Source organism: Marmota marmota, unplaced genomic scaffold (assembly GCF_001458135.2).
Source record: "Marmota marmota marmota unplaced genomic scaffold, marMar, whole genome shotgun sequence".
NCBI classification, from domain to species: Eukaryota; Metazoa; Chordata; class Mammalia; order Rodentia; family Sciuridae; genus Marmota; species Marmota marmota.
This window is the reverse complement of record NW_025999853.1, coordinates 5,795,949-5,809,778: the sequence shown is the minus strand read 5'-3', so window position 1 is coordinate 5,809,778 and position 13,830 is coordinate 5,795,949. Positions and strand designations below refer to the sequence as shown.

The 13,830-nt window shown below is 42.8% G+C and overlaps 2 protein-coding genes and 1 long non-coding RNA gene across 14 annotated transcripts in view; 2 read left to right on the top strand and 1 right to left on the bottom strand.

Annotated features, from left to right (window-relative positions):
- The window catches only part of Rfx4 (regulatory factor X4), a 159,078-nt gene extending 156,756 nt beyond the window's left edge, over positions 1-2,322 (top strand). For all 4 annotated transcript variants that reach the window (XM_048802632.1, XM_048802628.1, XM_048802640.1 and 1 more), the window contains one exon: positions 730-2,322. In XM_048802632.1, coding sequence (XP_048658589.1) covers positions 730-1,002 — 273 coding nt within the window. In that variant the 3' untranslated portion in view covers positions 1,003-2,322. The remainder of the gene's footprint in view (positions 1-729) is intronic.
- A 4,248-nt stretch (positions 2,323-6,570) lies between these two features.
- Positions 6,571-13,751, bottom strand: LOC125616652. The gene is made up of 2 exons (XR_007347387.1): positions 13,615-13,751; positions 6,571-7,542 (listed from the first exon to the last, which is right to left on the bottom strand). It is a non-coding gene; the product is annotated as an uncharacterized LOC125616652 (long non-coding RNA).
- Ric8b (RIC8 guanine nucleotide exchange factor B) overlaps positions 13,261-13,830 on the top strand; it is a 114,256-nt gene continuing 113,686 nt past the window's right edge. For 7 of the 9 annotated variants that reach the window (XR_007347380.1, XR_007347379.1, XR_001503221.2 and 4 more), the window contains exon 1: positions 13,261-13,754. Coding sequence is in view for 4 of the 9 variants with exons in the window: in XM_048802580.1 (XP_048658537.1) it covers positions 13,671-13,754 (84 nt within the window). In the remaining 5 variants the exon portion in view is untranslated. The remainder of the gene's footprint in view (positions 13,755-13,830) is intronic. The other 2 variants (XM_048802583.1, XM_048802564.1) reach the window with 1 other exon arrangement.

Below are 13,830 nucleotides of genomic sequence, written 5' to 3'. Positions count from 1 at the left end.
GTTCTTCTGACCTGCACAAAAGCCCTCCCCCAGCCCCCGCCTTCCATTGGCTTATCCTGACTCCTTCCTCCACAATCACACCAAGCCAAATAATTTACCACTTCCTACTTGTAGATCTTTCAGGACTTCAGTGAATGTGAACCCAAAAGAAAGATGTTCTCTAAATGATAGGCACTAATAATAACCTTTGAAGCTGTTGACTTGCTTTCTCTTCAAAAGCCTGCTTTTAGGCTGCAGTTCATAATTGAATTCAACTGTAAAATGCTATTTTTAATTATGTCATGTGTTTTACTTGGCAATATTGTTCTCTGGGTTGATGGAGTAGGACTTGTCACATCTCCAAAACTAATGATAAAACACATCCATCCAGCCATACATCTATGTTTATTCTGGACATGCTGTTATCAACACACACACACACACGCACCCTGGTATTCCTTATGGGGCTATTCCTCCTTTGGGGTTTGACTTCCCCAAATCTTTCAGATTAGGAGGGCAAAGCCAATAGTATCACCTGAGTGAACACCAGCCACAGACTGGCTATGAATCTCTTGCAGTTTTCCTATTCATTGCTTCCTCAGACCAAGACTCCATCTTACAGAAGTTCACTGATTCCATCAACTCTCATGAACAGTAGCTCAAGAAATTTAAACTGTGAACATTACTGAAATTGTGTGTATGTGACTTCAAGCTAATTTTAACCTTGTGGAATTTCTTTCCCCCAACAAGTACCCTTTTAATAGCCCCACTTCCCGGATGGAACCTTGTCTGATGAGCAGCACTCCCAGGCTGCATCCTGCCCCTGTCACTCCCCGATGGCCAGAGGTGCCCACAGCCAACACGTGCTACACAAGCCCGTCTGTGCATTCCACGAGGTATGGAAACTCTAGTGACATGTACACACCCCTGACCACGCGCAGGAATTCTGAGTACGAGCACATGCAACACTTTCCTGGCTTTGCTTACATCAACGGAGAGGCCTCCACAGGATGGGCTAAATGACTGCTATCATAGGAATCCATATTTAATATTAATAATTAATAATAATAATAATAAACCCAATACCTACCCTCCAGAAGACTTTATCTCTATACATCATAACTTGCGGGCTGTTCCTAAGCATCCATTATCTTAATGAATGGGAGGATGTTCAATATAGGATGAAGAAACTTTAGTTCAGAAACAGGACTTACTAAACATCAGTGGGATTGGGTTCCTGTAGCCAAGCCAGACTTGACTGTTTCTATAGAGCACTATCTTGGGCAGGCCAAGCTGTGCCTTTTCCCTCTGTTCCATGACTCTGCTTTATGCTGGCAACCATTCCTTGTAGGCTACTTATTTTCTTGTTGACAAAAGCTCTTTAGTCTTGAAGGATGGATACTAGAGACAGAATCTGGTCTATGTTCTTGGACGGGCATATAATGAACCAAGAGTATTCACCTGGCCACCTGTCTGTCACCTTTCTGTACAATGAACAGCCCTTAGACATGTTCTGCACCTCCACTCTTCCGATGGTGTCAGCATTGCTTCCCGGAGCACCAGGGCTAAGTGGAGGTGTCTGGAAACTCTAGGTCCCTGTTACACTCACATCTGCCACGGTACCTGCATTGTCCTGGAATGTAAGCACTGTTGAGGGAAGGAAGAGGCCTGTTCTATATTGCCTTAAGTTGATTGAGGTCTGTAGGGGACCGGTTCTTCTACATACAAGGATTTGTCCTAAGTTTGCACAATGGCTAGTGTCAGCAAAATGCAGGAGGAGGTTTTTTAAGTTCTGTGAGAATGTGCATGTATGGCATCGAGAATCACATTCCGCTTTGCTGTGTTAACTTTGTGAAGCTGGTTGGACCAAACTCTCACTTACCAAGCACCAAGTGTGAAAACAACTTTCATGGTTCCTTCATAAGACTATAATAATTTCCGACACTTTGATAGAGAAAAAAAAAATTCAAAGCTGTGCCTTTGAGCCTATACTATACTGTGTATGTGTGGAAATAAAAATGTATTGTACTTTTGGAAATTTTTTTTCGTAGGCATTTTTTTCTGTCAGATTTGTAGCAATTTGTGAGGTTTGTTAGAGATTAACATAGGTTTTCTTTCTGTATTATAAAATGCACCAAGCAATTATGGTGGACCTATTACCCTATGGGTAAGAAATAAATGGAAATATGACATCGGATGTTTTAGCAATTGTTCTGTAAATAAAATCTTTGATCACACCACTCAGTGTGATAATCATGTCTACAGCTAAACTGGAAAGTTTTATCTGTACATTTGTGCAAGATATGAATGGTTTCACACTCAAATAAAAAGTATTGAAATGACCTGCTTCCTTTTCATTTTGCATTTGAAATGGCTTTGGTGTGTATATATTAATAGCATTCTTTTATTTTTCCATTTTAAAATGCATTAGGGTGTAAGTAAGCACAACAAAACTAAGTGTCATGTGTGATTGGCTTAACCAGTTCCCTATCATCCTGTCATGCAGTAATCATTAAAGCCCGGGTAGGCCACGCATCCTGTCCTTGACTAAGTATAGTAAATATAGTACCTACAGCTTGATTGACCTGTTCTTCATACAGGAATTTGTCCTAACTTTGCATAATGGCTAATGTGAGCAAAAGGCTGCCTTTCAGCTCTTACAGAGAATATTCTTCTTCACTACCAGCATATTGAGAGTTCCCCTGGTACTTAGTTCATTATACTTTAATGATCACTGGGTGTAAAAGATATTCCAAGTACAGTGCTTTAAATGCTAATAAATTTCGAGAACAGAACAGTAACATTACTGAATACTTGATAAGAATTAAATTCTTCTCCAGCACTGTAGTTTGATTCTGTGGCTTAGGGAAGTAGAATATAGAAATTTTAAAAGACTGCATTTTACCCAAATGTTAAGAATTTAGGAGCTCAGAGAAATTCTGAGCCACAGATTCCCAGAAATGGCAGTAGTAGAGGTCTTAGTTAAAGACTTGAGAATTTGACAATTTAATTTGCATTTTGAAAGATGTATTTAAAGCCAAGCTCTTACTTGCTATTATATAACATATTTATACCTGAAAATGATTTTAAGATGAAAATTATTTATATATTATACATAGCATCCTCTTAAATATATTTAGCTACATTGTTCTATGAAAAAAAAAAGTAATGTTGGGTTTCATTCTCTGATGGTAAATTAGTTTGATCTTTCATCTACAATCCATAGCAAGGGAGAGGAAAAATAGATTCTCAGATTTAATAACTAAAATAACATGAGGATGACCAGCCCTATTGCTCTCTTGCAATTCAAAGCTAGTGCTCTATAAATGTACAAGGTGTAGTCAAGTATAACTTTTTACTTACTAAGTACAAAAAAAATTAATTACCAAATTCTCTAGCCAGGTATCAGGAGCACATAACAAACAACACCCACTTACAAGCAACAGCCACAAGGTAATTAACTGTACAACAAAAATAATCATGATTAACAAGAGTCTGAGGCCCAAGGGTAGAGAGGTCACTCCAGGAACTTTCAAGAGAGAGAATGTGTGCCTCCTTGTACAGCACAACCAAGAGCTCAGAGCTGCCAGCACCGAGGAAAAGACGGCAGCTTGAGATGAGGGCAAACAGTCACTGGGCGTCTTCTCCAGAGCACAAGGTGCCCATCTCCTGGGAATTGAGAGCACTACCCAGGTTCCCAATTGTTCTAAAATCTTCAACTTCAGAACTGGGAAGGATCTGATCAGGGAAAGTGAACAGCTGCGTGAGCACATGACTCAAAGCACCTTCTCTCCCTCTGATGGTTCTTAGCCAGTCACCAGAATGGGAATGGGCAAGGTTGGCAGCTGGGAGAGGGGCCAGTCACTTGTCAGAGGAATAACAGGAGTTTTGGCAATAAAGGAGCGCTCCCCTCTTAGGACTTTTTCTGAAAAGAATTCTGCCAGCTTGAAGCTGGCTGAAGTCACGAACAGCAGCCAGGATGGCTCACCCACGTTGCAGGCCTATGGTGTCCTCGCATCCATCCTGCTGTGTCCTTTGTCAGACCCTGGTATACTCCTGGTCTGGACAAAAAGGGAGTTTGTGGCTCCTTGGAGACTGCAATCCAGGCACAGTCCAATACAAAAATTTTTGCTGTTGATTTAGCCTAATCTAATGGGGTAAGAGGGATGAAATCTTGTGACATACCATGGCTTCCCCTTCGTGTGATGCTGGAAGGGCTGCCTCCCTGCTCTGGACCTCAACAAGCATGTTATATGTCTCTGACATTCCAAATTACAGTCTGTATGCTGATGGACTGGGGCTGGCAGGGCTGGGTAAGGAGGGCGGAGAGCTAGAGAAAGGAATGGGTTGGACTGGCAGCTGGACAGCGATTCGGGGAAGCAGCCACAGGAGTAGGTGCCTGCTCCAGGAACTGATGCCAAGATGGACTAAGGTTCATGCCCATGAGTGCAGCCCATACACCTGCACCATCACCAAGAAAGCCCCACCCTGCCTCGTGTCTGACCCCACCCTCTCTCCTGCCACTCTGAAGAGTGTTCTTTGGAAAGTTTCCTTTTAGCATTGCCATTAATTTTTGCCTTGAAGTCCTTCAAAATGGTAGGGGTAAATCTGTTGAAGGAAAGAGTTTTAGCTCTCTATGGGACAATATTTGTCCCAATTTCTTGCACCTCTTAAAGGTAGACTTTTGAAATAGGAAACCCTAGGGAGGGAGGTAGTATAAATACACTCCTTATTACAGGGTCAGGGGATATGGGAAAAGGGGTTACTATAAGTCTTCTGGAGCCTAGGAGGAAAACAGTCTGAAATTTTGACAAAAGTGAAGGCTTTGAATTCATACCTAGGGAAGAACCTTAAGAAACTGTCCCCACTGAAAGCTTTAAAATATATATTGGATATACTTACTGTCTTTAAAGGGAGGTCAAATCCTGGTTCTACCAAACATAGGTTGTTTGAAGGGTCATTTCTACTCTAAGAAGGATAATTGACCCAGAATGTGACCTGGGCATCAGTATTTAAGCTCCCCAGGTGATTCCAAGATGTGGTCAAGGTTGAAAACCACAAACCCTTCCATCTTGAAGCTCTAACATTGAGCACCACTATTGCCTGAATCTGTTCGCCAGTTTGTTTTTTTTACAGGGCTCCAGTCTGTCGCGAGTGGTGAACGGTGCCCTGTGCAGGTAGGGGCGCTCACAGCAGCCTGCACTGTGCAGTTTTCCCTTAGCTGCAAACCTGGCCCTACCACACAGTTTTGCCGGCCCTCCAGTCACACCAGCTCCCTGCCACTTTGCCGCCTGCCCTTCTAACCTGCAACTTCTCTGTTTCCTTGGCAGCCTCCTGAGCTCAGCCAGTGTGGATGCAGGCCTTGGGGCAGAACCTTTTGTGCCTCATCTGTCTCCTCCCTGATGCTCTTCCCCCCTTCTTTCTTCTGCACCTCAGCCCCCCTCCCAACCCTCTCACCCCCATGTTTTGCTGCTGCTGGTGTAGGTGGGGAGGAAGACGTGGGCCAGAGTTGAAGAAAAAGCTGTTGCTAGGAAAGGAGTGTGGGTGACAAGAGCTAGTGGGTGGGAGAAATAGGACTCCCCAGCTTTATGCCTCCCTTTCTCATCATAAATGCCTCAAGAGCTAAAACCAGTCGTTTAGGATCTCTTATGAAAAAGAATGAGGTCTGACCGTGACAGCAGGGGAGAGAGAATCAGCCTCAGAAACAGCTGCAGCGCTGCTATTTGGTATTTATAATAGTCTCCGAATAGAAAAGAAGAGCCTGAGAAAAGTTTAAAAAAGTGAACTCTCAAGGAACTGTCAAACTGTGCCCCTAGGAGGGAAGGATGATATCCAAAAATGTCCTGGCCTGGGCTACACCCCTCAAAAACAATAAACTGCAAAATGTCTTTTCCAGGATTGAAATGTAGTCAAGGCAGAAGGACAACTGTCAAAAGAGGAGTCTGCGACCCTCTTTTCTCACCTCATACCAAGAGGTTTGTAGCACACTGCTGAAACCAATCTGCCCTAATCCACGCAGTCCTCATTTCTTGGCATCTACAGTGCATCAGTCGCAATCAATACACCATCTCCACTTCTCACAACCTGTCTGCCGTGTCAGTGGTAAAATCACTCATGTTCAATTGAGTGCTTTGTCCAAGGTCACCCAGTTTAAGGGGCAGAACTGTGATTTGAAAACTACTCCCCAGTCCCTCTGTGCCCTCTCTACTATAGCACATTGTCTTTTTCCTCCTCACTACTTTTGTTCCCACAGCACCGCCTCCCCCCCACATATTCCCCTGTCCTAAGCAGCTTTGCAGTTTTTAAATCAACCTTGACCGTGGTAAAAGAATCCAATGGGATCCCAGAGAGTTTCAGAAGTTCTGGGAAATTTTTATGCTCACTAAATGAAGGCAGTTTCTAAGCTGGGCATCAGATCATCTTCTGCACCCAAGGTGGCATTCCACCCACTATACATGAACAACAGACTAGCTTCCTCTCTATCGTTTCCCAAGGTACATACAATCCAATACATTATCAAGGTCCAAGACTTGGTCATTCTATAGAAAAAAGAACAAAGAAAATAATAATGTAAAAAAAAAAAATACCAGGTCACAGGAGGATTTTTTATTACCAGGTTGAAAAAAGCTCTGCAGGGGAGGAGCAATGAGCCAAGCACTGGCTGGAATGAAGTCATTGGGGTGGGGTGGGGTGCGGTGGGGGAGAAAGAGGAGGCCTGACTACCTCTTGCTGTTAAGGTCACTACCCTTTGACAGAGGTGGCCTCTGACCTCAACAACCCTACAATTCTGTTTTGACTGACCCTGAAACCCATGAAATTCAGATGTAGGCCCTGCCCAAAAGTTGAGATAAAGCTGACTAATATGGGAAAAGCTCCCGGTATGTGCCCCCAGCTGAAAGGAGTTGGCAGTTCTTTGGCCATAGATGCAATTTATTCTGTCCTCCTCCTTTCAGGAAAATGCTAATCCTTCATAGGCAACTGGAGGGGAAGTCTAAAATGTGTTGATGATGAATGACAATAATTCTTTGTCCACTGCCACCTCCTCTAGGGTTGAACCTTAAGAGTTTAATCAAATGTTGGTAAGTAAATTAATGCTTTACTGCAAAAGGTGGTGGGAAGAAGAGTTGTGAGAATGTATTTCCTCTGACGTATGAATCAATAAAGTTAACTGCAAAGGCATTGATATGGGGAGGGGGCTGAAGGAGCATTTTAGACTCCTTATCTCACACCCCCCCCCCCACAAAACCAGTCATGATCTCAAAATTTTATACCATATCAGTGTTAAAGATGTTATTCCAAAGGCTTAAATACCAAAGCAGTTGGAATTACTTTTTGTTTTTTGTTGTTGTTAAAAACAACCGCAGCCACAGCACCAACAACTGAAAATTCATGCATTTAGGCTCCCATAGGAATAACAGCCTTGAGTCCTGAATCTTCACAGCATTCCTTGTGAGGAATGTTCAGTTTTTCAATCCAGTTCAGTTAACACTTGAGTGGTCACTCCTTGCCAGGTCTCCTGTGCCAGCTACTTCGACAGCCATCTCTTTTAACTCTTTCAACATCCTGTGGAGGAGATGAAATTATGCTCATTACAGTTGAGAAATTCATGCTCAAAGAGGGCAAATGCCTTAACTCCAAACACAGAGACAAAGTTAAAATTCAAACAAGAGTCTCTCTGCTTTCATATTTTTACATACCAAAAAAAAAAAAAAATTTTGCCAGAAGGGTTTCAAGCCTATTTGACAACCATAGGCTTCTGAGACTCCTCTAGTAGTGAGGTGGGAGTAAATACCAGGTTTTCCAATTCCCAGTCCAGGTTCTTTCAACACATTATTACACTGCCACCCAAAGCGCTGGATTTTCCCAAGAGGTGTTTGGATGAGATTCCAAGTGAGTGAGATGCAAATAGGTCTGACCCACATTCCAACTCTTGGATTAAAAAAAACCAAAAAACTACCAAAGGGCAGGGCCCATTTCATGTGAGAGCCCCACTGTAAACAGTCACTATTAAACAACTATAGGTAAATCTGCCAAGGACTAATGGAACAGGCTCAACGAGAATACTGAAAACATTACTAAGGAATCTCATAAAGGTACTGAAAGGCTGGGATCAAGTGATCATAAATGTTTAAGTGTTAAAAAAATTTTGAAGTCATCTACATCCTATTTAATTTTCTAAATGGGATCCAGAGACAAAATGTGCATAAGGATCTGAAGCCAGCCAGCAACAGACCCTCCCTCCTTTCCTGTCTCCCCATTTTACTTAATTTTATGTCATTTGGCATTGTAGGGTTGTTTTCAGGAATGTAACACATTATAAACTGAAGCTGGACTGGCTGGTAATAAAGCCATCAATGATTATGAAATATCTCTCAGGTTTATCCCACTGACCAAACTGATCTCTAAGAAATCCGTGGCTGGCTTTCAAGTTTAACCAAGTCAGTATCATCTGTCAATAAACATCTTAATTTTGGCCTCCTGACCTGTTCACACAGCATTTTCCCAGTCTGGGAGCTCTCTTAAACTCTCTTCATCATTCTCTATAGCTCAACTCCTCCAAGAAGGCTTCTCTGATTCTCCCCTTCCAATTAAGTTTATCTTGCTTTGATCTGTACAGTAACTATGTACAATTTCCTTATCAGTAAAATCAATTTATTGTATCTTACATCCACAAAAGAGGATCAATTATTTCTACTTTTTAATTTTCATGATGTCTAAGACAATGCTGTGCTCCAAAGAGCACTAAGTATTTCTTTTAAAAAAATTATATTGATCAGCTTTGCTGAAAGGTTGACTTCATTCTTTTTTTCTTTTTTATGGTGCTGGGGATTAAACACTCAGGGCCTTGCACATGCTAGGCAAGCGTTTTACCACTACATGCCAAGCCTGAGTCTTCATTCTTGGTAGAAAAAGAAAAGAGTAACTTACATTTTGCCAGGTTATTCTAATTTCTCAAAGACTAAGTTATAAGCACATGAGTTTAAAATCTAGTCCAGTGGTTGATCCTTTACCAAAATATTGGTTAAGTGGTTTTCAATCCTACTGGCTTATTTCAACTGAAGTAGAATCTTTGTGGGTATGCTCAAGCAATAATTTGCATATATCATAGTATTTGTAGTTGATGTATGCAAACCCTCTTATTAATACATTTTTCTTAAGATTGAACATATCTAATCAATGTTTTTTGTTTTAAAATCACAAAATTTTAGAACTAAGAGAAAAATAATACTTGGATCAATTCCTTTGTTTTATAGCTGAGGATACTTGAATGAGTGGCCTCACATAGGTGGTGTCTTTGTCACCATTAGGGTGCTTGAGGAGGCGAAGAAACCTCTACTTGGGGGGGAGGGACACACACCCAGTGGCTCCAGAGGCTGAGGCAGGATAATTGTGAGTTCAAAGCCAGCCTCAGCAACTTACTGAGGCTCTAAGCAACTCAGTGAAACCCTGTCTCTAAATAAAATACAAAAAAAGGGCTGGGGATGTGGCTTAGTGGATAAGCGCCTCTGGGTTCAATCTCTGGTATAAAAAAAAAAAAGTGAAAGGTGATTATTCATATTTTTAGGGAAGAATGCCAGTTATCTTGAGAGTGAGAAGAGTGCTTTGGAATCTCAGACTTCTAAAGAAAGCTTTATGAAGGATGGGCATGGAATGGTATGTGGGTATGACATCAGCCTGGTGATCACAATATAGTTTATGGTGGTCTGGCCATTCTCAGGGTCTTTAGGTTGACATTGTCTCTTCTATCTGATCAGCAGATAACCTTGGCAATGTACCCTATATTACAGATTCCTTAAAATATGATATCTCCCTTTGTTTGATCTAATCTAAAAATACATGTGTTAGTACATTGTGTAGGCAAATTCACAGTGCACCAGGCAATTTTCATAAGTGAGTGAATGTTCAGTAACTTTAACATTGTGAGTGAATTTACAGTAACTTTAACATTTACAGATTTCTCAAGAATTTGGGAGTGACAGGACTAGGAGAGAAAACTGGTCTGGGGAGAAAAGGAATGAGGAATTTTAGCCCAAGGTTTTCAGATTAAAGCTACAATTTCCTTTTTCATCCTTTGTCTCCTTTCTACCTATCATTTGTTTTGGGTTTTTTTTTTTGTTTGTTTGTTTTTGTTTTTTATACTACCTCACCTTAAATGAATATAATGCTCTGAACTCCAATTCTGGAGTTGCAATCACTAGACTGATTTGTTTAATTTCTAAATTTCTGCTTTATTCTAAAGAAAACATACAGAAGTATTGCAAGTGGAAGTGTGGATTTTAAAAGCTGTTAGCACCAGGTACTCCTTAAAGACCTTGAATTTGGCACATTCCAACTAGTCCATTGTCATGGCAAGAGGAAATGCCACAGCAGGATATATCAAAGTCCAAAATAAATGACTAGTATCTATTTGCAGGCTTTTTCATTGGCACTAACTTGAAAGTCCATAACATTTTGTTATCAGAGCCCAAAGCACTTACCCCTTAATGATACCACTTATTAGCAGACTTATTTGCTCATGAGTAAGCTAATAGACACCCTGAACTTCCCCTTTCTCTGTAAGAAAGAAGATAGTGCCTGTCCTATTGACCTTACATTTTCAGTTATTATAAGGGTTAAATCAGATATTCATGTGAATATATTTTGACCATAGTGAGGCACTATTCATCTATGTTATTACATTCTCTCAGAGCACTGACTTGAGAATAAGTGACTTATTGCTTTGATCACGAAGGCTCTAAATCCTAATTCCTTGGTACCATGCCACCTAAAAATCCATATGTACTGGAGTGAGTGCTGGACAAAAGTCTCTGGTCACTGAAAGTCTCACATAACTAATACTTACGGAGGTACAGTGATGAAGTGGCTAGTCTAGGCTTTGTCCCAGTGTCTGCTTTTCACTATTGACTTTGGACAAACCATTTAATTTTTCAGGGACCAGAGTCTCATCAGTGGTTAAAGGATGACTTGAATTACAATCAAAGATCCTTTCATTATGAAATCAGAATATTAACAATTAAAATTACTAAAATACAATTTCCCAAGCCATTAATTCATGTGATTTCACATTTTTTCCATCTCTTTTTAGAAGTATAGGATTGAAAGCATAAAAACATAGCTTATTTCTAGCAGACAGACACTTCCAAGACACGTGTAAGACCCTTTTTAAAGGAAACATCTTTACTGGGATAATTGTTTGTTAATATCCTCTTCAGGAGAACCTTATTCCAAAAATAAATATAAGGTTACCCAAAAAGCACTTAGTACATTACTGGACACAGAGTAGGTATCCAAATATTTGTCAACAGCTAAAAGTTTCAGTCCCATTGATGTTAATTAATTCACATGACCCTGTTTTCTTATCTATGAAGTGAGGACAATACCTTCTTCAATGATCCATTGAGATACTGTATATTAAAATGTTTTATAAACTGTTAATAATTGCAAGATATTATTATCATCTTAGGATTGTGGCTTACGGTTTCATGACCTAAGAGTGCTTTTTCAAGAGATGGATTAAATCTTTCCTACAATTCATTACAGATGCAGCACTTATCCTGCTCATAATTTAGATCTGAAATGTCCCTCAAAGTACCATGTGGTAACGCTTGGTCTCCAGCCCATGGCACTACTGATAGTTAGTGAGACCTAGTTGAAGGAAGTTAAGTCATTGGGGAATGGTGTACAGAGGACATTGGGACTCCTGCCCCTTAATCTACTTCTTTGCTTCCTAGTTGCTATGAGTGAGCAGTTTCTTCCACCTCAACTTCCCACCACAGGCCCAAAGGCAGTGGGGGCCAATCAACCATTCATTAAAATTATGAGCCAAAATAAATCTTTTCCCTTATTAGGTTATTTCAGGTATTCTGTAATAGTAATGGAAAGCTGACTAACACACCATGATGCCTGGGGCTCAACAATATGCTCAATAAATGTTTGCTCCATGAAAAGTATAATCCTCAGAAAAACCAAAAGTCCCACAGGCTTAGTGTTTTTTTTTTTACCTCCAAATTCCCAAAGTCTAGCAGAATACTTAGCACAATATAGAAAAAAAAATTATTAGATGAATAAACTGTACTCCATTTTCTTTTCAACACAGCTCAAGAAGGACAGGCTGGAGGGGGTGGCATCAAAGACAATTGCTTAGAGTGCAGAACTTGGACTCCGCTTGGAGAATTTATCCACTCTCACCAAAAAGCCTGGGAGAACAGAAAAAGCACGGGCTCTAAATTCACAGTTTCCAAAATCTGCAATTTTGATAAGTTAATTAACCTAAGGCTGTTTCCTCATGATTGTAACAGAGTTGTTCAAAGAGTTAGTTGCTCACTAGCACCGAAGCTCCGCGAAGACGGGGACTTTCTTTGGGGCCCACTGTACCCACGCTGCACTGAACAGTGCCTGCCACAGCACAGGTTCTCAATATTTGTGAATGAATTTGTGAGAAACTGAGCGAACACAGGAAGTATGTGACAGTGCGTGGTTGGCAGCTGGTCAACATTTCGCCAATGCGAGCCTCTTCCATCGCTACCTCCTCTCCTACTGCCTCGGTACTTTGACATCTACCTTCAGGGAAAGACCCGCATTCAAATCTCGACTTCTCTTAGGCCGAATTGCTGAACCTCTTCGGGTTCCTTTTAGTTCCACAAAAAAAATCTGTGCTGTGAAATCAGAGGCTCCATGGAAGCCACCTAACACGGTGTGGGACTCCGTGGGCACGAGACGCGCGGCGGCATTTACCATAAAGGCAAAAAACTCGCCGAGTTCCCTTTCATCCCGAGATAACTGCCTTTCATTCCCCGCGTAACTGACTGCAGGACACGACCGCAAGCAAGGGAGGAAGGAAGGCAGGAATCTCAGAGACCGAAACCGCTAAACCAGAACAGAGGGAAGTAACCGGCGCTTGACAGCTCCCCGCAAGGAGTGGCAGTTTCCGCGACCGCCAGTCAGTCCAACCACCCAAGTCTGGAGCAGGACGGTCAGCGGCGTAGAGAACAAAAACCCAGGCTCGGCAGAAACTTAGACCCTCCCCCTAACGGTCTCGCCGCAGCTGGCCTCAGGCGGTCTTCGGACTCCAGTTTCCGGCCCTCGCAGGACCACAGTTCCCAGCATGCCCTTAGGGGGGGAAAGTCTGTCCTTCTGGATGACTACCAATCCCGGCATGCCATTCGGTACCCCAGTAAATCAGAAGGCAGAGTGGGATGACCTCATTGCATATAGGGAATTGTAGTGCACTTAGCCGCAGGCCCGCAGATGGGCGGGGAAAAGCCGGGTCGTTCTCGTCCGCTGAGAATGATTCATAGAGGAGCGTCTGGAGAAAACAGTTCTGTCCGTGAAAGCCCGCTCAAAAGACTGGGCTCTTCTCTAAGGCTGAGAGACCGAGTAGAGCAAGCAGGGTCTCGGGCCTGACCCCGCCTCAGGCCGCTCTCCGGGCCTCGACCGAGTGCTGGGCCTTGTCGGGTACGGCGGCGAGACGCCGGTTGCTTGGGGAGCGGTGACGTCGCGGGGTGAAAGTTGAGGGGCGGTGACGTCGGGCCTGCCCGGGCGGAGGCTGGCGGGTTGGAGACTGGAGGGAGGGAGGGAAGGAGGGAAGGAAGGAAGCTGAGAAGGAGCGAGCGAGCGGGGGCGCGAGGCGTTTACCTGGAGGCAGCGGCTTGGGAGCGCAGAGCGGCCGCGGCTCCCCCGCACCTGCGGCCATGGATGAGGAGCGCGCCCTCTACATCGTCCGGGCCGGCGAAGCGGGGGCTATCGAGCGGGTCCTAAGGGATTACAGCGACAAGGTAAAGAGCTCTGGCCCCGGGCGTGCGCTCACGCACCCCGGGCCGCCCTCGGGCTTGCACATAGCATCCCTCCCCA